This window comes from Gadus morhua, chromosome 9, assembly GCF_902167405.1.
Source record: "Gadus morhua chromosome 9, gadMor3.0, whole genome shotgun sequence".
Classification (NCBI taxonomy): Eukaryota; Metazoa; Chordata; class Actinopteri; order Gadiformes; family Gadidae; genus Gadus; species Gadus morhua.
The window spans coordinates 15,216,797-15,244,795 of record NC_044056.1 but is presented as its reverse complement, the minus strand read 5'-3'; the positions used below and the strand labels follow the sequence as shown (position 1 = coordinate 15,244,795).

General features: G+C 47.4%; 1 protein-coding gene across 3 annotated transcripts; it reads left to right on the top strand.

Annotated features, from left to right (window-relative positions):
• mtss1la (MTSS I-BAR domain containing 2a) lies at window positions 1-27,971 on the top strand. 3 transcript variants are annotated; one of them, XM_030366240.1, is made up of 16 exons: window positions 1-655; window positions 3,581-3,642; window positions 3,782-3,855; window positions 15,567-15,651; window positions 16,203-16,294; window positions 16,427-16,501; window positions 16,956-16,964; window positions 17,531-17,688; window positions 18,182-18,289; window positions 20,039-20,136; window positions 21,147-21,279; window positions 24,563-24,637; window positions 24,855-25,010; window positions 25,373-25,558; window positions 25,892-26,060; window positions 26,408-27,971. In XM_030366240.1, the coding sequence occupies exons 1-16, from the start codon at window positions 587-589 to the stop codon at window positions 27,235-27,237; spliced, it is 2,379 nt and encodes a 792-aa protein (XP_030222100.1). In that variant the 5' UTR covers window positions 1-586; the 3' UTR covers window positions 27,238-27,971. The 3 variants fall into 3 exon arrangements, with proteins under 3 accessions (XP_030222100.1, XP_030222101.1, XP_030222102.1); XM_030366241.1 differs by lacking the exon at window positions 16,956-16,964 and having other exon boundaries at window positions 42-655; XM_030366242.1 differs by lacking the exon at window positions 24,855-25,010 and having other exon boundaries at window positions 48-655.
• Window positions 27,972-27,999: the final 28 nt, after the last annotated feature.

Here is a 27,999-nt window from a genome sequence, read left to right as displayed (position 1 = left end):
TTGCGTCCGAGGGATGTCCCTCCCATCAGCACTACATGTGACAAAAACTGACCAGCCCCCTTTCGATTCCCATGGATCGAATTACAGCGAGTCTCTGGAGAGAGACATCTGTTCCACTATAGCCTACTACGGAGCGCGCCCCCGCGTCTTAACCCTACGACCGTTTCCATCTTTCGTGGGGCAACCAGTTCTTCTCGCCTCGTCATTTGCTGTAATTATCCGAAGATTATGAAGAGATAGGTCGTTTTTGTTTGTGTTTTCGTGCCCCCCTCGCAGCGGCGCTGTAGCGCGCAGATTTACCGCGTCCCCCTCCATCACTTATTTGCGTCCGAGGCAAAAAAAAAAAAAAAGCACTGAGCGACAAGCCCGGTGCCATTGAGCAGCAGATCTCTTTTTGTCTGTCTGGGCTACGCAAGCTTAGGGTTGTGGGTCCGCGTCTTGCATCCCCCGTTCGTGCCTGGTGCGGTTGGAGAAGAACAAGAAGGGCGAATGAAAGAAATCGTGACATCTGATTTTAAAATCGGTTCCCGGGTTACTTCTAATATTTGACATTTGGGCATCGTTTGCATACGCTTTTTGTGATAACATGGAGTCGGTGGAGAAGGAGTGCGGAGCCCTTGGTGGATTGTTTCAGGCCATCGTAAACGACATGAAGGTACTAAAGCTAAATTAAACCAGGCAAAAATGTCCTGATGTTATTATTGCATGGATGAGTAAACGCATTTTACTGCCTTTGTTTCTGCCCCGAATCCTCCCCCACTACGCTGCGGGACAAACAGGTCCCATTAGACATGTTTCCCATTGTGCTGTTTGCATATTGTGCAGCAGGTTTTCCACCAGTGTTGTCAATTTGGACCCAAACAATTGTTCATGGTGACATTACGCTTTACTTACCTGTTTAAACTATGGCACAAAACTAAAACAATGATAGTATGGTGTACGAAATAGCTTTGTGGAGTAGCCTAATATTTTTTTATATAGTATAATAACATAGATATAGTTGAATAACATAGCAATTGTTATTCTAGGTTGCAATTTGACTTTATTATCCTAATTCATTGTTTGTGTTTGATTTATCATTTGTTGTTTTTTCCTACTCTGTTATTAATTAGTATAATGTTGTTTATGTATAAATGTATGTTTATATAAATGTATATATAAATACATACTGCATGTGTGTATGTGTGTATGTATGTATGTATGTATGTGTATACTATATGGCTGGTGATGTTTGTGTCCGAAAGGGGGATGGTTTGCAGTAAGTTGGGCCAGGGTGGTCTTTACCACAACAGATGGAAAGTGTGAACGTATTCATTAGCTCTTTAGCAGCCTTCAGTCCTACAATGGCTGTTCTTATGAAGAGTTGACAACAAGTGGAGTCCGATCCCATTTCCAAACTTTTAATCAATCATTACATCTTTGCACATCGGCCCTGTCCGCGCCGGAACCAAATGCATTCATGGATGAAGTAGTTTGTTAACTTCTGTCTGTGAAAGGTTGAATGAAAACAGCTGCCGGCAAACTATCGGAAGTGGAGGCTTCACACGTTTTTTCTTTTGTGTATGTTCACCATGCCGATGATGAGGGGTGGTGTGTTGGGGGAGGCTTGGCAGACTCAGGAGAGAGTCAGCCTCTGTATTGATAAGCATCACAGATGAATAGGGCCTGGAGCCCTTAGTCAGCATAGTGCTGTGGTCCACTGTCTGAGACAGACATCTGACCTCATTCAAGCGTGGCATCCGGCCTGCTCCACTTTGCTTTGAGCAAATGAGCTAAATGCAGGTTGTCGAGTGGGCTCTGTGACCCGTCCGGCTGGTCATTGTGTACAACAAATGTCAAGCAAGTGTGACAACTGACAAATATACAGACTGGTACAGACTTACATACATAAACATACAATGACGAAGGCTGTTCTCCTTGTACATGGACATGACACACTCCATACCCCACATCCCACTCAATACATTATAATACTAGAATCGGTTTTCCATGGACAACATTGTTTCGATACTATTGTCTGCTACAGCAGTGATCTACACTTCCCACTACATTGATCCCGGATGCCGTAAAATGGGAAAGGCAAGAAAGAGGAGAGGGAGGAAGTGGAGGGAGAGAGACGGATGTGTTCGGACAGCAGGGAGTGAACCAGGACTGAGCTTGTTCTTCGTACCGCCCCCACTGACGTGCCTTTGAGCAAGGCACTGCATAATTACCAACTTCAGGAAGGTACATTCTGTAGCTTATCAAAACACATTGTAGTAGAGAAGAGAAGCATTAAAGTGCTATTATTATTATTATTATTATTATTATTATTATTATTATAAGGAGTAGTAGTAGTAGTAGAAGTAGTTGCTGCAGTCGTAGTAGTAACAGTAGTAGTAGTAGCTGTCTATCTTTATTCCCTATCTGCCTACTCCTGGCAGCCGCTGGAGGGTTGGCTAAGGTAGCGCGCCGTCTACATGTCTGTGAGAGGCTGCCTGGGATGTGTTATTCCTCCCCTTGCTCCCCAGCCTCCTTCTTATTCAGCTGTGTTGGCAGAGGGCCACTCTCCTTTCCTGGGGAGAAGCGGGTCACACAAGCTAATTAGCCACCTGTTAGATTTCAAGTAAAGACTTGAATGGCCCGGCGGTTCACTGGGAGATTGCAGATTTTCTTTTTAGATGATGATCGTCTATAAAAATCCATCGGAGGCGGGGAACACTGTAGTTCTAGGGATCACAGCCGGGCTAGAGGCAGGAATGATAGGCTATCATTGCTGAACTCGGGAGTTATCGCAGCAGTAACCCAGAACCAGAGTGTTTCCAGATTTCCCCGTTCTATTTATAGGGAGAATATCGGGCCTGTTTTGGGTTTCCTCCTCGCCTGGTGCGAGTCTGCGAGAGCAGAAGAGGATCTGGTCTCGGCCGCTCCCCCAGTGCTCTTCAGGGCCCTGTGGTAATAGGCTCAGCCTGGGCCTAAACCCTCCCTGACTCGCTGGTAGTGCCCCAGGCAGTAGGGTGATGATCTGGGTGAAAACCTGATCCCTGTATTGCTCAAAGGCCAAAGCATGCTAACTGCCCCCTTTTGCACTGCCCAGACACATACAAGCACGCTTGCGTGTGTGTGTGTGTGTGTGTGTGTGTGTGTGTGTGTGTGTGTGTGTGTGTGTGTGTGTGTGTGTGTGTGTTTGTAACTACGCACCACACCCTAGCCCCACGCACATTAACGCCTCAAATCAGTTTTTGCAGTCTGGGTTTCTCCTTCAAAGGCAGGTAATAACACAGAGGAGCAGACTGGCTACGTGTTTGCATGCCCAACCCTACAGCCAACAGTAAAATCCTCTCAAGTCATTCCTAGCCTTGGGGAACACATATAGTATCCATAAAGAGAGCTTAACTTGACTTATGAAGAGAAGTGCAAAGTGCCAATGCCTGGAAGTCACTTGACATTTAAGAGTTCATTGTTGAGCTTGAACGGTATGTCTTGAAAGGTTATCTTGATGTTTTGGCGACCGGTTTGTGTGTGAAGAGTCTCTGTTTGGTGTGTGTTCGGCCTCTTGTCTATTTGGTTTGACTGATTTTCTTTTTCCTTCTCCTGTCAGAGCTCCTATCCTGTATGGGAGGACTTCAGTGCCAAAGCCACAAAACTGCACTCTCAACTCAGGTGAGAAACAATGCAATACGTGTTTTGTAGAGTTCAACCATTTCTTTTTGTTTGGATTCCAAACAGCATATTGGCTATTGGTTGCACAAATGGTTTCCTGCTGTCACTGAGAAGTAAACACATACTTTTGGTTCCACAGGACAACCATTCTGGCTGCAGTGGCTTTTCTAGATGCCTTTCAAAAGGTGGCAGACATGGCTACCAGCTCCAGAGGTAAGATGAGATTATCACACATATTTATTTTTTCTAGAGCACACATTTTGAACCAATACTGTTAAAACATGTAACTGGCCAAAGGACGTACCAGCTTTTTTCCCTTCAATTCTTTATTGTACAATGACCTGTATTTATTATCCTACATGAGTCGTGTGAATCATGGCATTCAAGCGCTTTCCAGCCTCCATTGCTCAAGTCGACTCACCATTCAACATTTTGTCTCCTAAATATCACTTAAGACTAACAAAACAAGTAATATAGCTCCTTGTCAATTCTGTTCCTGACCACAACCTCACCGCAACCCATCAGAGAAACTCAGAAGGAAATGAATTTGACAGGGAGCCACATACCTGAGGTTTTATAATGGCATAAAATACAAAGTAACAGAAGCAAGATCAAAAGATTGTAATCAGGAGAGGAGTGGGGGGGAACGGGGGCAGTGAACCTCGGAGCTTACAGTTCCTCTGGTCCTAATGAGGTCTGCTGATCTGCTTTGTCACGATGCTAAAGATGGCTGACAGATCCCCTATGCGACAGGGCAGCTAGCTGATTAACACAGATCCCTGCCCGGTGGATCGTGGAGAGCTGCAGGAATCAGGTCAAAAAGGAAATCAACGCAAAAAGCTCCACAGCTGAGCATGTAAATGTTCACCATCAAAAACCGGATCACACACTACACACGGAGGGCCCATGCACATACATGCACAGACACACACAAACACACACACACACAAGTTGGATGTGCTCAAACGGGACAGCTGGTCGGTAGCCAAATGACCCCAGGTCACATGCCAACGTGTTTTTGAGCACCACGGAGTCTTACGGTCCTACTCTGAGCACGGGCTAATGGAGAAAATAACCCGAGAGGTATTTCGTCTGCACGCTGTTCACGCATTCTCACCCCTGAATCCGAGGAGGGCCCTGGGCCTCTTTGGCTTCTGTTTGATTCTGCAGATACATAATGTTAGTTGCATGGGAGTGGTCCTGTGTTATCAGGTGACTTAAAACAGAGTGCTTGCATTAGAAGATGCTATATACTACCTCTTATATTTACAGGTGAGCACATGCCCATAAGGGTGATGGGTCATACATTTGGTATCATGAATGTGTACACCAATTAAATTTTTCTGAAGAGAAAGAAAAACAAAAAAGAGACGGAGGACAACATAGGGTCAGACAGGTGGGCAGACGTTGGTTTTATAATCAGAGATGTTGCGTGGTAGAACCGCTTTAAGTGTGTCCCTCATAGGCCCACTCATGGCGCCGTCCACTCTCTCTCTCTCTCTCCACGCCATATTACCGTCAGGATTAGAGTCGTCATTCCACAGCGCTGACGTCCTACGAGAGCCGACCACCACATGGCATCACGCGATTAGAGACCCTCTCTAATGGAACGTGGTTTATCAGTCTCCTGTGTTCTAAACCCACAACCCTTCATAAACGGGGTATGCCACAGCGAGTTGGGTTACGACAAGACAACCTATTCCCGAACAGCCACGCTCTCCGCAAATCAGCTCCAAACAACCTTACATTGGATGTTTTTAATTCTTTGGGATATTTCATTCGTGAATGCTCCTGATCCAATGCTAGACCGACAGCTACATTCTACTTGTCCAGTTATGTTTGAATGGTGATAAATGCACTGTGAGATGTCCACAACAAACACCCATCAAGTGTAATGCTGTAAGCAGTTGAGCTGGTGGGCCATCAGTCACACTGACCATGGGACTCCTGCTGTCGTTTGAATAATAACACGTGAAGGTGTTTGATGTGATCACATACAGATACAGCAGTGATGTTAGGGGTTGAATAAGCCAGTGTTTCAGGTCCAATCACATCTGGTCATCGCATGACCAAAACCAAAACAACAGGGTTGCCGGAAATCCATGCGTCCATTGATTCCCGGTGGTACTATAGCTTCCTTGTTCCCAATCTATAGCGAGCAAGGGTATTCACATGTTGTCAGCAGTAGCAAAAGCCCTTCAACATTATTTGAATTATCCCTAATATAGCTGTCTCACACATTTAATTAATCAAAAGAGTTATTCTTGGATTTGAATTGCCTTCTGCATGTTTCACACACCTAGAGACCAACTGGCAGATGACTTCAGCGTAATTAGTTAAAGGAAACCACAGTATGAACGTTGAATAGAAGGTTTGAATAGATGAATACGCCCCTTCATCCGCACTATCGAATGCCCTATGGTAGCCCCCTGGTTTCCTATGTGACCGAAGCTCGCTAATTAATTTGTCTGGATATGCGTCAATATTTATTGGAGCTGGCTCCTGTGGAAAACGATAACCCTTTGACCCTCGTCCAGCGGAGCTTTGACCAGGGATACGGTCGGGTTGGTTCTGCCACTCACTCACGGCCCCCGTGCTCTCGGTGGCGGGGGCCACCTACAATGCCAAAACAGCAACCGCGGACGCACAGGAGGAATGGAAAAGGCCTAATAAAAACTGTGAAAAAGACAAAGTAGAAAGTAGGAAAATCTGGCTCAACAACAGATCTCTGGATCTCTGGATTGATATGGAGAGATTTTCTGCGTAGTTGCATGTGAAGGATCTGCGCCACATGTAAATACAATCCCGTTTCAAAGTAGCATAAAGAAGAAGAAACCAAAGTCATCATTCTTTAGTTCTTTCTTTCTTTCCTTAGTAGCTTTCCCTGTGTCTCCATGAACATCTTCATCTATGTGTGTGTGGGTGTGTGTGTGTCTGCGTGCTTGTGTGCATGGGTGTGTGTGTGCCTCTGTGTATGTCTGAAGTGGTAGGGTACGGGTCATGGGCGGCCTGTCTGCCCTGCAGCGATTGTGTATGTCTCGGGGTCTGCTTGGAAGACCATATATGACCATATAGGGTCAATTGAACTACAGGGGGGTAGATCTTTGGCGGAGCTCTGTTTGCCATCGTCATTTTTACCCTTGTTTCCCTCTACATGTCGGGGCGAGCTACAGCTGCTGGCCGGCTTGGCCAGCTGGAAGTCCTCATCGCGTCATTCTCTCTTAAGTCTACCTCAGACCAACTCGACTTGACTCAACATGCATGACCCCATGAACTCACTAGTCATCATCGCACTGACCCTATTGGATGCAAAAACTTTTTTTGGCTTTGCAAATCTCATCTCATCGTTTTTCCTGTGTCTATCTATTGACATACTTACTTCTCTACAATGACCAGTTTCCATCAATCTCCCAACTGTCTTCTCGATGGACTGGGTCCAATATAATGTGTTGGCTATTTTTGGGCTTTATCAGCTAAACGGCAGTTACTTTCTGTTCTTCTGTACTTTCTATTAAAGAACCAAAGTGGTCGGATGACAAGCATTTTGGCATGTGTGTGTGTGTGTGGGTGTGGGTGTGTGCGTGCGTGCGTGCGTGTGCGTGCGGTCGGCTGTCTTCCTGTCATCGTAGAGTTGATGGATCTAAAGGCACGTCTGTCTCCACAGAATACAACTAGCATCTGGTTCCAAGCAAATAGTTGCTAGCCACCATGGGATGACGTATTTTGGAGAATTTGAAAATGTGTTTAATATTTCAATATTATCATCATTCCAGGGAATTAGCTTGAGGCGGTTAATAGCACTCTGAGGTAGTTCGGTTTCTCATGTTGGCAATTTTTTATTATTATATAATATATATTATTATTAATATTTTAAAGTTTATTCTGCTTCACTGGGAATATCATTTTCCGTCCTTGTTTGCCTCAAGTGTCTCCAGCACTTCATTAACTTTCAGTCCAACATTGAGTATCATTTAACAATCTTCCATTCTTACTTTTTTGTGTCTGGACACTGGAGACGCCAGACAGACCAGAGCCAATCCTTCAGGAGGAGATTTCCTAGCCCCCCATATTTAGCCGGGCGGAGCTATGTTAAATGCCAGCTTTGGTCCGAGCCGGGGGAAGGGGAGGTTGGTAGGGGGGGGGGGGGGGGGGGGGGGGTGGGGGGGGGGTCGGGAAGGGAAGGAGGGGGGGAGCGGTGGTTGGTCCACGGTGGGGGTGGTGAACACAGTTGGATTTCCACAGCTCTGCATGGACAGGCCGGGCAAAGGCGTTTGGCTAATCCGCTTAGCCCCACTGTGTGACACACGGAGGCACACAGAATGGCTCGCCTTCACTTCCCTGCTAGTCCCTTCCCCTAGCCTTCCCCCCCCTTCTCCTCCGCACCACCTCCTCCCCCGTCTGCCTCGAACCTCTGAGCAGCCTCCCTGCTTCACACCTCCCGTCAGACGGGGGAAAGGATCAGGCTGCAGGTGCGTTCGTTTAACAGCGCGTCGTCGCCACATCCACTGAGTCCACTCTCCCCTTCACATCTGTGCGCCAGAGCTAACACGGGCCACAGACTATTGCTTGTTCACACCCGCACACCCGCGCACACACACACACACACAATCAGACGCAGGTGCTTATACACACAAGCATGCGCACGCATACGCACCCACGTACGCACATACGCATGCACGCACGCACACACACACACACACACACATGCACAGACATATTACTACAAGCCTATACCCACCCTCTTGTATCACTGTCTGTCTTCTATGTCTGGTATCTGTCTGTCTTTTTTTTTTTTGCTTTTTTCTTTCCTTGTTTTATTTTCCACTTTCCCCCTTTCCTTGTTTTCTTTTGGTGTGCACCATTTTCCACTCCTGTGTCTCTGGTTTTCCCTCCGGCCCAGACATACATCGTACAGTAGGTACAGTACTGGTGTGTGTTCAGGGCCCTCGCTGCTGCTAGTAGATCAGTGTGTCAGCGAAGCCGTAATCCGCCCGCTCGCAGTGCTTCTCTGGGCTGGCAGATGGGCCGGATATCCTACCCGCCATCTGGAGCCGGCCTGGCATGGGCTAAAAAACACTGCCTTGGCCCCGGCGAGAGGCAAGATCAGGGGATTACTGTTCCACTCACCGCACCAGCAGTGCAGCTATTTATACGGACATGCCAAATAATGAAGGTTGGGGGAGGCACCATCATGTGCCGGCCGTTGACATCTTTACCAGACCACTCCCAGTCCCAGGCCTTCTTCTTTTGCTGACGTGGACTTTTGAGTCCACGTCGTTTTGTTTCTGTGATTGTGATCTTGGAGTGGGGGAGGGTTCGGGAATTCTATATGTAATTTGTCTATGGTGGTTTTAACCATTTATTTGACCCCCCCATCCGAATTGATCACAGAGTGAAACCTAAAGCTGGATTACGGACACTCGCATGAGGGTTATCCTGTCATGTTGCTGGGAGATGATGTGTGTTTGTTTTGTCTTTAAGCCCCCTTTAGAACAGGACATACAGTGCATTTCGGAGGGGGGTGGTGGGTTTGTGCTGGATGGTGGTTTTACTGTTTGGCTCCAATACGGAGGAAACCTTTGGCATTTGATTTGCCTTCTGGGTCGCTGACAACACCAGAGCTACGAGAAAAGGTAAAACCTGCCTGCCCCATCGAGTCGTTCTTTTCCAATAAATACTGTTATGGTTTCAGACCAGTGAAGTGTAGGCAATGGTGAATTGGGGGGGGAGTGTAAGAGGCGAGAGCTGAGGGGGAACATAGTGATTTGAGTGCCACGTAATAAAGCCTTGGTGGGTAAACAACACAACACAACCAACAAAGGGTTGTGGAGAACACAATGTCTGGGCCCTCCGCAGAGAGGAAGGAGCTGATGGGGCAGACTGCTAAAGAGGAATGGAAAACGGTCAAAAGAATGAACTAGAAACACAGATGCCATTTCATTCAGACCGTGTTTCATAAATACATGGTGTAATGAAAGTTGGTTGAGTCTTGTTGAGATAGATCTCACTTAAATTGAACTAAAGTTAGACTCATGTGACGGGTGTGTGGCCAGGTCTTTGATTCTGAGCGACCTGTCCGGTACAAACTTTCCCTTTCCTTATCTCAGTCGCTCAGTCTTGATGCGTTTGAAGTGACAGCCGTCCTGAAAGAAAGGACCCGATGGTCCCTGCCGAGGATGTGAGTCAACGTTTGAAAGTAGAAGTTCATACAAGAACAGGAATGATTAAATGGTGTTCCTCTGCTCAATGTTCAATTCGGTGGCCTTTCATTATTAGACTTCTTTGGAACTCCCCTCTATTTGGTTTTCCGAAAATAAATGTTTTTGCCATTACTTTGAATGTTTCCCTCCCTTTCTTAAGCTAACAACATGTGCATGCTGTGCTTTCCTGTTGTAAAGACGCCTTGCTACCTCTCCTCCTCCCTGCTAATGAAAAGCACATCTGGACAGGGATATGGGTTTATTTTTAGGAGCACTTTGGTCCCCGGATGAGAAGCTCCTTAACAGAACATTTCCCCTTCTATTCCTCCTCCTGTTCCTCCTTCTGCTGTCGCCCCCCATAATGCACTCCAGAACAGGTTTGCCCCACTGCAAAGCACATTGAGATCTGTCCGATAGGAGTTTATTGGGCTGAAATGAAGCTCCCCATGTGTCTTGTTCAGGCAGACAACAATGGTGTGTGTGTGTGTGTGTGTGTGTGTGTGTGTGTGTGTGTGTGTGTGTGTGTGTGTGTGTGTGTGTGTGTGTGTGTGTGTGTGTGTGTGTGTGTGTGTGTGTGTGTGTGTGTGTGTGTGGCACAACATACACTGGGGGGTTTCCTGTGTTGTTCATGGCTATTGTTTCTGTGTGCAAGGATGAGAGAAATTCCTTATTGAAGGATGTGACACACTGGTCCTGAATGCTGTTTTGAATCTTTACTCAATGCAACTACTCACATGTATAAATAGGGACCGGATTCTCTGTTTAGTGCACACAGACACTCACTCACTCACTCACTCACTCACTCACTCACTCACTCACTCACTCACTCACTCACTCACCCGCTCACTCTTTGTAAAATGTATTCACATTAAAAAACTGAAAAAAAAGTTGTAGAGAGACTGTAATCAATAGTTCCATGTAGCTATTGATAACAGTTGTAGCGTTGGTTCTCAATATGTTGAACTAACATGGAAGTGTAATTGAACCACTTCCAATACTTGAGCGATGCGGCTGAATCTGTTACTTGTTCTTATTTGTTCCTCTGATGGAACCTTCTCTGGTGCACCCCCCCCCCCCCCCCCATACACAAACAAACACACCCAAGGCGTCAGGAGCGTTCTTCCGATCAATACCCATATGCGCTGTGCTGTTTTCATCCTCAGCTCCTCTTACATGAATGCTGTCAACAGAGACTGTTGCTCCCAAAACAGCTGACCCCAAAAAAATTCTGCTCCACCGCTTTCGTTTTTTCCCTTTTAGATGTAGCCGGTAGACCGCAGTCTGCACCTCCTGGGGTGAACTCCCTGCTCCTGGGAGCTTTCAAGTTTAATGAAGCATTCTGTTTCTTTGTTGGTGGTCTTAGCGCTGAGGGCTATTTTCTGTTCACTAGAGTTGCTGGGATTTCAGAATGGGACTATTGAGGTACTTTGATATGATTTAGGTGTCTTGGAGGCACTGTAACCTCACCTAACCTTAATGAACCAGTGCAGGGTTATACATAATATATCTGTGTTAATGTGCGTATAGATTACCATGTATGTGTTCACAGTATAGGGCCATGGGCCTCACAGAATTAGCACACCTGCAGCGGTCAGAGAGCACTTCACCAGTCCTGGGCCTTGACAGGCATTAGTTTGGCCCTTGACTCTCCTGCAGTGCAGTGTGTGCAGCCTTGTTCATCCCTCGCTCTCCTCTTCCCCCTTCTGGTCCACAACCCCTGGTCAACACCCCTGTTGGTGTTCTTTGTGCCACTGCCAGTTCTCATTCTAAAATCGCTCAAAACCACAGAAATCGGCTGGGGCAGAGGGTGAGAAAAGGTAATCGGCAGAGTGATTAAGTCTCCGTGCCAGCCTGCGGTCGGACCGCCGGCCAAGGAACCCAAACACAGTATTGGTGGCTATCCGACGGATGTGGAATTTCCTTCGCTAAGCAGCGGCTGGATAGGGTTGTTTTCTTTCGATCTTTCATTCTTCTTCTTTTTTTTCCTGGAACAGTGAGGATTTTCTGTACCTTGTGGTTGCTCAGCCCACGTAAACATGCTTTATTGACAGAAAGCTGTGGAACAAAATGAACACTCCCAGGAATTGCGGCACTTTCCCAGTTCTACTAACTAGAGTCTAACGCACACCGCTCCAACTCAAGCACTGTTGCTGTTTCACCCCGGGTTATCTGGACGCTAGGCCGAATCAGCTTTGTGTCTCGATGTTTAGAACGGAGGGCACACTTAAAGGGCACTCCACCATGTTGAAGAGATCAGGGGGGGACTGTGGCCCCATGGCAGTTTTAACCACAGCTCCTGGCTCCTGGTGGTGGACCTCTCCTGTAAAGCAAGCCTAGTAAAACCCTGCCTTCCCTCCCCGGGGAGAAAGAGGCAGAATTTTGACTCCGTCAGGGGACCCTTAATCAAAACCAGAGCCCTGGATGGAAAGCGTTTCCCGAACGTATTAAAGTGTACCACACGAGTCCCCATAAAGTACCACCGTCGTTCTACTGATCTACGCACAGTGCAGATCTGGTGGGTGAATACATGTATATCCCCCTGTGCTTTGCTGGAACAGGCAGCAGCTGTGTTCAGCGCCTTACGCTGCACCCGCGTTGTTGTAACCCATCAATTACTGCGCTGTTGGAATATTGTTCAATGGCTGCCTTTTACTACTCCGCGTCCAAAGCACATATTGGGCTGAGTTGCTTATTGGCTCTGCTGTGAGCCTGGCTGCTGTGTCCCCGCCTTTACCTTCATAACCTGTTACCCCTAGGGGACCTGGTCTGCCAAAGGTATCATCCAGCCCCCCGTGATGTCCAGGGTTTCAGCTGGGTTTACATCAGGTACTGTGAAGCCTCTTTCTCCCACTCAGAGGAGGAGAAACAGGGGAGTTGGAGATAAACTTCAGCTGTGGTCAGGGGAATCCTACGTTGATGTGTTTAGCACATTTAGGGATTAGGTTGCATTTCAAAAAAGAAGAGCCTTCTTTCTGGACGTGCGTGCCATCATGTATGCGTTGTAAACGGATGCCCCTTGGTCCATGCGTACGCCAGGGCACTGTAGATGTAGATCAGCCAGTCCCTGGGCCACGGAGAGCCCTATTTCTCTGGTGTCTCCATCCGGCCGGGGCCAGGGGCCAGGGTAGCTCCTGGACTTGGAGAGGAAATCCCTGAATCTCCCCAGGATGTTGCTGTCAGCTGATACATCCCCTCCCTGTCCACGACCACCACCACACACAGACATGCGGGCACACAAACCCAGACACACATACCGTGCATGCATGCATATATTGACACACACACACACACACACACACACACACACACACACACACACACACACACACACACACACACACACACACACACACACACACACACACACACACACACACACACACACACACACACACACAGGGAGACTAGGGAGTTAAAGGAGGGGAGGATGAGTAGGAGATTGGGAGGCTGGAATGAGAGGAAGTGAAATTGGCAGGTGTGGATGGGACCAGAGTGTGGGGGGAGTCAGGATGGGATGGGTGGAGGAGGCGTGGGCCGGGGGGGAGGGTGGGGAGGTCTGCTGGGCTGACAGTGGCATCACGTCTGTTAAATAGATAAAGAAATAACACTGCTACCTCTGTACTCTTCCCCTGCTCCCCTCTTACCTTCCTCCTCCTCCTCCTCCTTTTCCTCCTCCTCCTCCTCCTCTGGTGTCCCCTGAGCTGATGCCCAGCTGTGTTAGTCTCCTCTAAATGCTTGTCAGAGGAGGAAGTTCAAAGCTAAACTGCAGATACATAACCCATGTGCACGTGGCCTGTCTGCAGGCCGTTCTCAACCCCATTTTAACTGTTTATGCACGTGGGCTTCTGTAGAGATATAGTGTGTATACCGGCTCACTCATTTAGTTTGATTCATATTCTCCTCTTTTGCTCTATGTTGGTCATACGAAAACAAATAAATTGGAGTGTGTTCCTTTAAGGGAGTTCTGCGCAACTCAAGGACGTTTGTCCTTGTACTCTTAAGAAGTGTAGGTCTGTGAATGTAGTCGATCACCCACAGCTGGGTTCACACAGTTCTCTCGCCGAGTCACAGGCACGACAACACAGTCGTAAAATGGGCCAGCCCTTCATGTTTCAGATCCACGTCAGTACGATCACATCCTGGTTTTACCCCTGTGTGTGATACATCTGTATGACCTTTCACCTTCACACACACACACACGCATGCACGCACATACGTGCACACACACACACACACACATACACACACACACCCACACACACACACACACACACACAACACACAGGCCTAAAAGCTTGAAGGCAGCTATAGGGAAATGTAGTGAAGTCAATCTTTCTTTGCCTTTACTTTGTGATGATGAATCAGCGGCACTTGTATAACAGTAACCTAGTCTTTTCAACCTTGTTTAAACCCGATGAAAGAAGGAGAACAGAGCATGAATCCCATTGCAGAACGACCTGGAACGCTCCTAAAGCAGTGTCTGATTTCCAACCATATAAAATACTCTGCATTCTTCACCTCACTTTGACTTGCTCTCCGTCATTCCCTATTTCCCTATTTGCTCTCTCTCTCTCTCTCTCTCTCTCTCTCTCTCTCTCTCTCTCTCTCTCTCTCTCTCTCTCTCTCTCTCTCTCGTCCCTACGTCAGCCCTGTGGTGAAGTGGGAGGCAGGGCAGGTTGAAGCCGGTGTCTTTGTCTGTCCCTCCCGTATGAATGGTGTTTAGGAAACAGAGAGAGAACAGGAAAGGCAGAGCAGGCCCGGGGAAGAATGGAGGGATATCCCCTTACAGGGCTCCCTCCTCTCCCCTCCGGGACGCACGGGGTGAGAACAGCGGAAAGGGTGTGTGTGTGGGGGGGGGGGGTGTTAAGTTACACCACCTGTCCAACACACTCACCTAACCAACAAACACATTTACAAACAGATACTGATGTACATAACAGCAGAGGCTGATCCGCAGTCTGCACGCCACGGTTGTATACAAACCCACCCCCAACAGGGAAGGGTTATGTGTGTCCCAATGTTGCCATGAAAGGTCCTGTCAACTCACCTATTTGTGTGTCTTTTGTCACGGTGGACTATCTGTCACGCACACACACACACGTTTGCGTTGAAGAAGATTAGCTCTGTGTGTCCCATATTACTGCCCAGGATCAGTGCTGCCAGACATTATAGCGCCCCGCGTGAACCATCAGTAAGGCTGAGCTTTAAAAGCTTAAGACCCCATTTAATTACACTTCAGCAGAGAGAAGGGAAGAGTACAGTAGCGAACCGCCGCAAGCTGTTTCACGGAGGAGCCCACACCGCTCCTCACTCAGTCTGGTGGTGTGAAGTTTCGGGCGCCCTCGTCAAGGTGGTACCCTCAGGGAATGTGGAGGTTTAAAGATGAAGCCTCAAAGGCATTGTGTCAAATTGCTTTCGGAGACTACTTGGGTCAAATGACAAACACACGTGACATTCATGATCTGGGGTTTACAATCTGCACTCACCCATCTGCTGGTAGGAGAGGGAACTCTCTTTGCTCTCTTCCTTTGAGGCATGGAGGCATTGTGTGTCTGTTTTTGAAGTGCATGATGAATTGAGGCCCTTTTTTTTTTACCAAAACAAGTTGATGAACTGATCTTTGTATTTCTTACCCGAGAGACACTCTTTTATTCTGGTTAGAATACCAGTGCTGTATGTTCCCCCCCGATGTGCAATCTTTGTTCTGTGATTTCCTTTCTCCAGGTGCCACCAGGGACATTGGCTCAGCTCTGACTAGGATGTGCATGAGACATCGCAGCATCGAGACCAAACTACGGCACTTGACAAAGTAAGCAGAGTCTTTTGTTGTGTTTGTGTTGCCCGCTCTGGCCTCGGTCACTTTCCTCCCAGAATGCTCTCCTTGTTTGGAGGAGCGTTAAATTAGGGCTGTTGAGCCCTATCGCAGCAACTCATGATTACATCAGAGTATTAAACAAGGTTCATGTACATGGTTATATTATGGGATGTAGGGTGTAAGGGGGTGTCATCCTGATTAATGATGCTCCATTCACGGACATTTATCGGGATTGGAAGTTGCTTTGCACCATGTCAGATAAGACACAGACAAAGACGTTTTGCGCAATGAGATACAGATACATAGAGAGAGGGAAAGGGTGGACCCTGATTTTCTACATTTGATCTCTTGTGTGTTATTGTTACAATGGAGTATCCAATAAATAGTTAAACCAACATTTAACATTTCAACATTATTTCAGCAAACTATGCACACAAACTTCACACACAAAGAACAACATCGGTATGGTTTGATGGCAAGTAATATTGCCTCTCACATTGCAGTGACTCTCCTGCTGTCTCTCTCTTTGGTTCCTTTTCCTCCAGTGCTCTTATGGAAGGCATGGTCACACCACTTCAGGACCGGATGGAGGAATGGAAGAAGACAGCCAACCAGCTGGACAAAGACCACGCCAAAGGCACGCTTTCATTCATTCATCAACCATTGAATAGATAAGAGACACATGATGTCACAGATGTCTGGGTGATGCATTTAACACAAATAAACGCAATTGAATGATGATTGTGATTTAATATATTGTTTTCTACAGAATACAAGCGTTCTCGCCAGGAGATAAAAAGGAAATCCTCAGACACCATGAAACTCCAGAAAAAGGCTAGGAAAGGTGAGGACGAATACTACTGTGTCCCGCTGGTTAATATCACTGTGGTTAAAGTCAGAGAGCTATGGAACTATGTATTGACTTCGCCAAGATTCGCTTACCTGGCCTAAAACAAAAGCTCATTGAGAAATGGCGCCACCTAGTGGTAAGCAAGCACATATCCATCCCAAAAGATCCAAGTTACTCTGTCACTTTATCAATCTCGCATGCTTTATCATCAGGTTTCAACATATCAGTACAGGGTAGATATCATTGAGTGGATCAATTGTTTGAGACTGCCCCAACTACTATACTAAAAGAGGTTATACTAAGGTTGTGAGGCTGGCTACATTCTTACATGCTACATGGTTTTTATTTGGTATATCTAACTTTGCTTCTCCATCTATCTCTTATATCCCCCCCTCCCCCCCTGACTCTACCTGCAACCCTTCTTGTAATTCTTTCTGGCTGGCTGTAGAGCTCCTGGGTATGTGTGCTGTGCTTCAGCTTGTTATTATTATCAAAAGATCTGCATGAGAAAAGATATGCAAAAGACACCCGTGTCATGGCCACTGTCCATGTGTGCCTGTTTACACCCGCCGCTCTCATTTCATTACAGAACACATTTGTTCTTGTTTGTTCCTGTTCCTCATTTATCATCTCCATGGTGTTGCCTTCGTTTGTATGCTTACATGTTCCATCATATATTTATATATATATTATAATTGAAATAGCGTTTACTTCCTCTATTTCAGGAACTCCACCATCCCTGCTGATTAGTTAGCAACACTGTTTTTAATGCCACGCTTGTCTTTTCCTGTCTCGTCAAGCCATTCACTGTAGTGTGTATTCAGGACAAACTGGGTCACTTTAGTTTTTGTTTTTTTCCATCCGTATTCTTACATGCCCAGTATCCCTGTATAACACGCCTGGCGTCATTCCATCCTCACCACCAGCTGCTGTTCCCCCCATTGCTCCATTTCTATTCTTCTAACCCGCGCTACATTCCTTCACTCTTTTAACATCTGTCTGTTGACCTTTGACCCCATCCAGGAAGAGGTAACTTGCGGCCCCAGCTGGACAGCGCCATGCAGGACGTGAGTGACCTGTACCTGCTGATGGAGGAGACAGAGAGGCAGGCGGTGCGGCGGGCCCTGCTGGAAGAGAGGGGGCGCTATTGCTCCTTCATCAGCCTGCTGCAGCCAGTGGTGGTAGGAAGACTTTACACTCAGCACTTCCACTTCTCCATGTTCCCCTCATCATCACTTTGAATGGAAAGCCTAACAGCCCAAGCTGGAGCAAGTCCACCACTGAACTACTATTTTGGTGCTTCTGTTGCACTTCTGGTGAGACACCTTTTCCATACTGCAATCAGATTCTGGGGGGGTAGGGTAGCCAGAACATTAAGTTGACGTTATCTGGTAACCTAAAACTGCCAGTAACGATTAATGCATGCAATAGCAGGTGTTTCCCATAGCAATTGGAGTCCATATTTACATCTGATGCTGCAATTTTACATTGTCAATTTAAGTAAAGAAGGGGATCAAATGCAATCCATATCTTACTATACACTACTATACTCTATAATAGTACATATACTACTTTTTAACCCAGTACATCACTATACAATGCTTTATAAGAGCGCTTTCACTCTTTCCTTTTGTCAATTTGTCATATTAAATCCATTTTATTTTGTCCCCGTAGAATGGAGAAATTGCCATGTTAGGGGAGATTACCCACCTGCAGGCCATTGTTGATGACCTCACTGGGCTGACCGAAGACCCCCACAAACTGCCACCAGCGAGTGAGCAGGTAACCCATAATGCTGTATGATTGCCATGCACTCATCCACGACAGAAACGGTTCCATCGGATGCATGCGCCAGTTAAGGATTGAGTGCAGTGGTTACCATATTTGACTCCCATCTGAGAGGTTTTGGGTTCAAATCCTGGTGTTCACAGTCTACCGATACAATAATAGCTCCAGGCAGCCATCAGCATCTCCCCTACCTGCTCATTTCCCAGCACGCACCCCATATACCCCATTCAACGCCGTCCCCTCACAACCCTTACTACACACACTGTTTTATCTGAACTGCAATACCCTAGATTTGTGCAACAGCCCAACAACAACGTCAGAATTGAGGTTTAGTGTTCATCACACAACTCAAATGCGGCAAACCAGTAGCTCTCTGCTCTTCCGCCTGCCACCACTTTAATACACTGTTTATCTTGATGCATGGTTTTGCGGTTGCTGCACCAACTGAACATACTGACTACTCTGGATGTGCCCACTTCTGGTGCAGCGGTTAAACCCATCGACAGGCCGTTAGAGGCTTATTAATAATGGATATTTTTCTATTTTTTTGTCGTCGCAGCTAGACAGCGCAAGAAACCTTTTAGGACAATATAGAGACGTGTAATTATAATAAGATAATTTAGGCAAATAAATTATGGTAGCACATTCATTCTAAAGGCCATTGAGAAACTTTTACAGTTTGAGTCATTTTACTATCTTTTAAATCTCCTTTGAGCGGCTTAATCCTGGGGGGGGTGGGGGTTTGCCCCCCTTACCCACCCCCCATATTTCACACCCTGTCTGTAGAGATTTCTCAGCAGATGTCACAAGACTCGATTAGGGTTTAAGGAGATGATTCACAGTCCAAAACTTTGCAACTCTGCACCAACTTAAACAATTTGTCAAAGATAATTTTTTTCCCATACTGTTTTTAATGAATTTCGATCCAGCCAGGGACTTAGCACTTATAGATGACACATGAGGGATAGTTTGCATTTTTCATTTTATTGCTTTTTAATTGAGTGGTTATTATCGTAACTCAGGAATGCACTGCGGCACAATGCTATGAAGCGGGATGAGACGCTAAAAAAAACCTGCACGCCTTCCAAGCATAATAGAGCCCGGCAAATTCCACTCCAACAGATACAAAACGAGTGCATTTGTGATTATTGTTGGCATCCTTTTGGCATCTTAATTCATTTTTGTTTGTCTGAAAACTTGTATATTCTAATACATATTTTTCAAAGGAGGAATCCACTTTGAATTCCTTACCAGGGTGTTGACCTCAATGTACACATAAACAGAAGTAGAAAGCCTCCGAATTTTAAACGTGTTTTCAGCCAAATCCCCCATTCGAATTTCAGACGGCACGGAAACAATTTCACCAACAAGATGGCTTGAAACCATTGCTTCACATAAAGAAAATCAATGTGACTGAAAAAACTTTAATACCTCGTCACGCTGCTGTCCTGCACACGCACACAGAGAGAAAATCCATATTTGTGCGTCGTCTAATTATGTCACGTTCATTACAGCTCAGTGAAGCCAATACTTCATTACAACATAACTCATTTGTTAATTTAATTATCTTGTCCGACAACCAGAGATCCAACTTCCCCATATGCATTGGATTCTGCATTGGATTCACGCCAACATTTTATTCCCCCATTGTCCCTACAATAGTTTGCCAAGAAGAACTAGGCTGTGTGTGTTTGTGTGTGTTTGGATGAGTAAACTGTGTGCTCCCACCCCTCCCACCTCTAGGTGATCAGAGACCTGAAGGGCTCGGACTTCAGCTGGTCCTACCAGACCCCGCCCTCCTCCCCCAGCAGCGCGGGCTCCAGGAAGAGCAGCATGTGCAGGTACATAGCCAGGGAGGGAGAGGGAGAGAGAGAGAGAGAGAGAGAGAGAGAGAGAGAGAGAGAGAGAGAGAGAGAGAGAGAGAGAGAGAGAGAGAGAGAGAGAGAGAGAGAGAGAGAGAGAGAGAGAGAGAGAGAGAGAGAGAGAGAGAGAGAGAGAGAGAGAGAGAGAGAGAGAGAGAGAGAGAGAGAGAGAGAGAGAGAGAGAGAGAGAGAGAGAGAGAGAGAGAATCGTTTGTTTGAATGACTTGAGATTGAAGAACAAGGTTAATGTCCCTACAGGTTTATGCAAGATAAATGATCTGTTTCTCTACACAGTGTTCACAAATGTACTTTCTAGATAAGGACCTTGGGAGTGACAATTGGACCAATATATCCAGCAGTTCAACGTTCATAAACATGTAAATCCATTTGGCCTTTTTTAACAAATCAAAATGTGAACTGGCTGCAGAGCAATTGAAGGAGGCTTTGAATGAGGAAAAAACTGTTGAGTGAATATATTTGGGGATGAGAGTCTGCAAGTTCTACACATCAACAGGATTACAGGTGCTATGTCTTGAAAGGAGAGCTTGGATAGAGAGAGAGAGCAGATTGCCGAGGACAGGGAGCGAAAAGTAATTAGTGAAAAATAATTAATAAGAGAGTGAGATGGAAGGAGAAGTGATGGCTGGCTGCTTGAGACGAGCAGCGCTGTATGAGCCTTCAGATACTCCCAGACAACCATGACAAGGAGCATATTTATTGAGAAAGTCACATTTTTCTATTTCATTATTGTAATTTGGATATCGCCCTGATGCAATGGGGAAAAGTACACCCCAATCATTGTTCTTTCTGCTTTCTACTCGTTTTAATTGATATTCATTATGCTGCTCTCCTCACTATTTTCTCCCTCCACTAATGTTACTGATGCTAAAGCATGCCATTTTTCCACCGTTGGATCGGTGTGTAGATGGATGTCGATGTTCGTATTGTTTCCACCCTGTGACGTTCTCCCCTCCCCCCCCTTGTCCCAGCCTCCTCCAGATGCCTTCAGCAGGCACGCATCGCCTCAGCAGCGTGTCCTCCCATGACTCAGGCTTCATCTCCCAGGATGCCAACACCCACTCCAAGCCCCCCTCGCCCATGCCCTCTGACATCACCAGCCAGGTGAGCACCCCCCCCCCCCCCCCCCCCCCCCCCAAAGCCCATCCACATCTGCATCCTGCCTCTTTCAACGTGGCGTCCCCCCGCGGTTGAATCAAAACCCTGCCGGGTTGCCCACTCAGTCTTCCGGGGTGGATGTGATGTCTGTGAAATAATGCATGACTGTTTTTCCGCAACAGCGCGCGTCCACGCAGAGCGGCGAGCTGCCGCCGTCAGTTAATGGTGTCTCCCTGGATTGTTGAACTCACGACACGTTCATTATTTCACATTCCTCTCTGTATAGCCAGGAGCCCTCATTCGGGCGTATTTGTACTGTAGCCGCATTGTATTCAAGCCAACCATTTCACATCATTTTACATCATTTTACCACCTATGGTATTGAATATTCCTTCAGTGCCAGCGTGAAATTATTCTGGTTTTACTTTCCTATAGATCTGAAGGGTACAACCTGTCTCACACATGCGCGCGCGCGCGCGCACACACACACACACACACACACACACACACACACACACACACACACAACCAGTCCTCTGAGGTCTATTTATGTATTCTTATGGACTACTTATGGTTCTCTATCTAGATTATGATATAAAGATCTGGAAAAAGGGATGTTTTTTTAGGGTTGTCAAGATTTATCCCGTCCCATTTCTGTGCTTGGTGGACAGTACCAGAAATCGTATTCAGTGCAACGCTTTAGTATGTTGCTCTCTGATATAAATATGCAGATAAGAATTAGACCATGCCTTTTAGTAGGCCTAATTAACCAACGTTAATCAAATGTAGTTCTTGAAACATCAAATCATTATTTCAACAATTGAATTTAATCTGGTTCACGGTAACTGTAGTCAGGGTCAAGTGTGTGCGCTGGGGTTTGGCAATCAGTTCTTTTTTTGACCTCATTAAAATACCTGTTTTAATTAGTCGTACAGAAATAACTACGGATGTAAGAACTAGCTTACATCCGTAGTTAAGCTGTTCTAGTCACTGGAGACGCATGGGGGAAACGTCAATCAATTCAGTTTCATAGTACAATTATTAGATTATTAATTAATTTCTTAACTTTTTCAACGTAGTTTAGCCAACGACCGGCCCAATCGAGGGGCTTTCCAACCAAGTAAGCGGATGGAGAAATTGAATTGAGAAGAGATAAAAAAAGAACCACCATTATTTTTTTACCACGTCTCTTGATAGATGAAGAATTTGTTTGGATGATTATTTAGATTTAAACATCCCAAAATAGACTTGAAAATAGAATTGTCTTTTTTTTCTTTTACCAGTTTAGTCTTATCCCAAAATGTTGGCTGAACCGCCAGGGACATATGTCCTCAGGAAAATCCCTGCTTTGTTTCCCTGCAACACATCCCCCCTCATCCCCAGCTCTCTCTCACATCCTCCCCCTGTTCTCTCTCGTTCCATCTCTCTCGCTCCCTCTCTCTCTCCCGCTCCCTCTCTCTCTCTCTTGCTCCCTCTCTCTCTCTCTCTCTCTCTCGCTCCCTCTCCCTCTCTCTCGCTCTCTCTCTCGCTCCCTCTCTCTCTCTCTCTCTCTCTCTCGCTCTCTCTCGCTCTCTCTCTCCCGCTCCTTCTCTCTCTCTTGCTCCCTCTCTCTCTCTCTCTCTCTCTCTCTCTCGCTCTCTCTCTCTCGCTCCCTCTCTTTCTCTCTCTCTCTCTCTCTCTTTCTCGCTCCCTCTCTCTCTTGCTCCCTCTCTTTCTCGCTCCCTCTCTCTCTTGCTCCCTCTCTCTCGCTCCCTCTCTCTCGCTCCCTCTCGTTCCCTCTCTCTCGCTCCCTCTCCCTCTCTCTCGCTCCCTCTCTCCCTCTTGCATTCCATCTCCCTTTCTGTCTCTCACTCTCCCTCTCCCTTTCTGTCTCTCACTCTCCCTCTCCCTTTCTGTCTCTCACTCTCCCTCTCCCTTTCTGTCTCTCACTTTCCCTCTCCCTTTCTGTCTCTCACTCTCCCTCTCCCTTTCTGTCTCTCACTCTCCCTCTCCCTTTCTGTCTCTCACTTTCCCTCTCCCTTTCTGTCTCTCCCTCTCCCTTTCTGTCTCTCGCTCTCCCTATCCCTATCTCTTTCCCACCGTGTGCACTCATCCGTGCAAGGGCTAAAACGGGCAAAAGTGCGACTGCCAAAGTGCGACTACCATGTGACTAGTGCTCTGATGCCTCACTCGAGCGAGGGCCAACCCACGAGGACACCCCCAAACGCAGCTCGAAATGAGAAATGAGCCTCACAGACTTGGTAATTCCCAGGATGCTTCTTGCATCCGGAACATGTATCTACAGTATGTATTTATGAAGTCGCACGGGCCTGTCAGTTATGATCAGAACTTTAAGTAATGCGATTCAGCCTATTAGGTTTGAAGTTTAGTAGATATTATGCCCCAGACGGGAAAGGCTGTCCTGTTTTTTTTTTATCGCGGGGTTAGGCAAGGAAAACCCTTCCCTTTAGTAGGAGATGAGGTAGGATATAAGAATATTGGCTGCAATGTCATCAACCTTTCATCATATCATCTCATTAAGGAACCAATCTAACAATTCAAGCATTTGAGAGTTCCACTCTGCACATATATGGCGATGTGGGGCCGACACTATGACTCACACACTTATTATATTTAGTTTTATAATAAGGCCTATCGCAACAAAGATATGAACAGTTTCGATACTATAATTAATCCAAAAAACGAATCATAGAAATCACACATTTGAGAACCACGAGCAATGAGTTAGTTTTATAGGCTATAAAGTAACATTTGACAGTCAATTTGACAACTTTTTTTGAGAGCATTTTCATTTGATGAAAGAATGAATAATAACGATTGAATCAAGCCATTGTTTTGTTTCAGAAAGAGAAACGCAAACAATTATAACAATTAAATTATGGTGATTATGTATAAATTAGCTTAAATTATAGATTTGAGACACATTAATTCGAGAGACCTTGTATATGTTTTGTATGGACCTTCTTAATAAATTGTAGGCTATAAAATATATACATATCTATATACAGACAAATCGCTGCTATCATGACTGACCTCCTTCGCTCCAAGCAAAGTGGTGCTATCTGAGTAAGCTGGTATTGGGCGGCGTTTCTACGGACCACAGGCTGCGCCGTCGTCTTCTTGGCCTTTTCCTCCTGCGTCTTTTTTATCTCTTGGGATGGGGGCCGGCTTCTTTTTATACTGCACTGATGGGAGCTCACATCTCTCTTGCTCCCTAAGTCTTTTTCCTACGCCTGAGGTGATCCCCTTTCCGACCCTTGTTGCCTTCCGTATTCTCCTTGCTCTACAGAAATCCACCAGCTCAGCCTCCTCCGAGGCTTCAGAGACCTGCCAGTCAGTCAGCGAGTGCAACTCCCCCACGGTGGTTAGTATCAGATCCTCCCCATCCTCTCAGCCCACTCACACACTCATACACACAGACACACACAATACAATACAGAGTGCATCAGTTCTCATTAATACCTACGGCTTGAAGTGGCCCCTGTGGGTGCTTCTGAGCCAACCTTTACTTATGGATTTGAGGAGAGTTTTAATCAACCGTTGAGCACCCTTGACTCCGACTTGTCTGTCCCGTTCCGCAGTTTGGCTCATGCTCATCCTTCGGCACCTTCCGCCCTGCTTTCTCTTACACTGGCCCCATGAGGCCTCTCTCTGTCATACTTCCTGCGTCCCCCACATTTAACCACTCCCCTGGATCCAACACCCCCTCACCCACATCAAAGGTTCCTAGCTGGAAGGTTTGTTTTCATTTGCAATTTAACTTTTCTTTTTTAGCATTATTAAAGCTTCCTTTTGCTCTTTGCTGCTTGTTTTTGTTTTTATTAATTCCTCACATGCACATCTAGCATTGTATAGTTTAACCTCACTGCCATCAGTTGCATCCGCCCATTGAAGCTTTCAGCTTTCAGATCTGCGCATCTGACAAACTTCCTGCATAAACCCCCACCCCGCACATCTAATCAGCACATGAGCCATTTTGGACGGGCTTCCATTGTGTCCCCCGATGGAAGCCCGTTGAACTGCTGGTGTGTGGACAAGTCCCTCCCTCCTGCGTCTCCCTGATAGGACCCAAGGCCTCATATGTGTTTGTGTGTCACAGGACTGGGCCAAGTCAAGTTCATATGAGCCATCTCTGGCTGCCACTCTGCAACGCCGGAGGGAATCTCTGGATAGGATGCGGGAACCTGAATCCCCCTCCAGTCCACAGGGGTATTCTGGCTATTCTGGGCTGCATCCAGATGAGCCACAGCGCTCCAGGACTGGTGCAGGAGCCGTTGCAGTCAAGGTAGGGAAAGAGTACAAATGCATCAGTCATATAATGTTAAACTATGCGTCCGTATGCCTTCATCAGGGATTTATTTGGGTCATGCTAATCAGGATTTGTTTGGGTTATGCTAATAATCTGCTGTTGGGTGTGTTTGTGTTTGTGTGTCTGTGTGTGTGTATGTGTGTCTGTGGTGTGTGTGTGTGTGTGCCTGTGTGTGTGTGTCTATGTCTGGATGTGTGTGTTTATGTGTCTTGTATATGTGTGTGTGTGTGTGTGTGTGTGTGTGTTTGTGTGTATGTCTGGTGTGTGTGTGTGTGTGTGTGTGGTTGTGTGTGTGTGTGTGTCTAACAGCACGGGGGGGAGCCCATGTCCCCAGCAGCCAGCAGCCTGGCCATGGTGCTGACCCGGGGCCTGAGCATGGAGCAGCAGAAGTGCAGCCGGGACTCCCTGCACTACTCCAGCGGCTACAGCACCCAGACCAACACCCCGTCCTGCTCCGAGGACACCATCCCCTCCCAAGGTACCCCCCACACCCCGACCCCTAGATGTGCACACTGCTAACATTGGATTTCGAGTTCTCAATGTTCCTCCTGCTCTCGTTGCTATTCCCGTTCTCTTTCTTCTCTCTCATTCTCTGTGTGTTAAATATATCCTGGATACCCTCTCCATAAACCTCCCGATATCATTATTATATTTTTTAGGTTGCATATGAGCTGAATTAGAGCAGCACTAGAACGGTGGCTACAGGCGTCACGCCGTCTTTACAGTCAACACCACCTAAGTCGGTGTACCAAACAGTTTCTCCCAGACGGGGTGTAAGCTAGGACGGTCGGCGCTGAGTCCGACCCTTCCCGTGTCCTTCCCCAGGCTCCGACTACGAGTGCTACTCCCTGAACGGCGACGCGGACGGCGCCGGCCAGGCGGACTTCGACAAGTCCTCCACCATCCCGCGCCACAGCAACATCGCCCAGAACTACCGCCGCATGATCCAGACCAAGAGGCCCGCCAGCACCGCCGGCCTGCCCGCCGGCAAGAGCCCCCCGGGGGCCGCGGGCAGGGCGGCGGGGTCCGCGTCCGCGTGCGGGGCCACCGTCACCTCCGGCACCGCCACCATCCGCCGCACCCCTTCCTCCAAGAGCCGGCCCTTGCCCACGTCCGGCCCCATCCCCATACGCCCGCCCATCGTGCCCGTCAAGACCCCCAGGGTGCCGGACTCGCCGGGCTACGGCGCGGCTGCGGCCCACCGGCCCCTGGCGGGGGGGGACCTCCCGTATGGTGACGACCCCCTGGCTGGGGGGTCGCCAAGGCGCACGGGCCTGCCCAACACTTGGGGCCACTCCGCAGCGGCGGGGGTCCAGGCCCCACCCCAGCGCCTGGCCCAGGGCCCAGAGGCCCCCGAGGACCCCATGCTGGCCGCCAACCGCCACAGCCTGGTGGAGAAGATTGGGGAGCTGGCAGCCAGCGCCCGCGCCCTGGGCGAGGGCCACTTCCCCTTCCCCAGCTCCCTCCTCCCCCCCGCGGGGGGCCTGGCGGGGCCCGCCTGGCCGCCCAGCCAACAGGACCCCACCGAGCCGCCCCAGGGGTTCTTCCCCTCGGCGGCCATGGAGGAGGTGGACGTGCTGGTGTCCATCCGGCGCGGAGTGAGGCTCCGCAAGGTGGCCACCGACGACCGCTCGGCCCCCCGGCTCCTGGGCTAGGCCGCCGCTGCCCTGTGTGTGTGTGTGTGTGTGTGTGTGTGTGTGTGTGTGTGTGTGTGTGTGTGTGTGTGTGTGTGTGTGTGTGTGTGTGTGTGTGTGTGTGTGTGTGTGTGTTTCCTTACAGGCGCGGAGTAGCGAAAGATGTCGGGTGCCATGTAACACATGTACATGGATTGGAGATTCATTTCACTGAGAAGACTTTGTGTGGTGGATAAAGGACAGTGAATAGAAGGAGAGAAAGAAAGAGGAACATTTGAATAAGGAAGATGACCGTGGACTAATGCTGAGTCACGTCGGGTCAGGTTGTGTATGTATTGCGTACGTACGAAGTAACCCATATTTTTTGGTTGTATTTTCCTTTTCATTCTGTCAGTGGGCTTCTCTGTTCCCCGTGTTTCTTTGTTTGTTTCAGCGCTTGTTGTTGCTCGAGCCAGTGGTGACAGATCATTACTGTTGGGTTTGAAAGCTCTATTGTCTTTATTATTCTTATTCTTATAATTGTGCATTTTTTTTCACCTGTCACTGAAGCGCAATGGGCCAATGTGCTCTGTGAGCCTGTATGTTGTGTTCCATCATTTCCGTACTTGTACCGTATTAATATTTTATTTCATATGCTGAACATCAACTATGTAGCCGAAGTCATGTAAAATAGGAGCAATTTGGCAGTGTTTTTATTGCTGTACTGTACTGTCAATATATTCTACAATTAAACAGCATTTTTATTGTAAAAATGGCTTACTGAGAAGTTTCTTACCTGCTTTA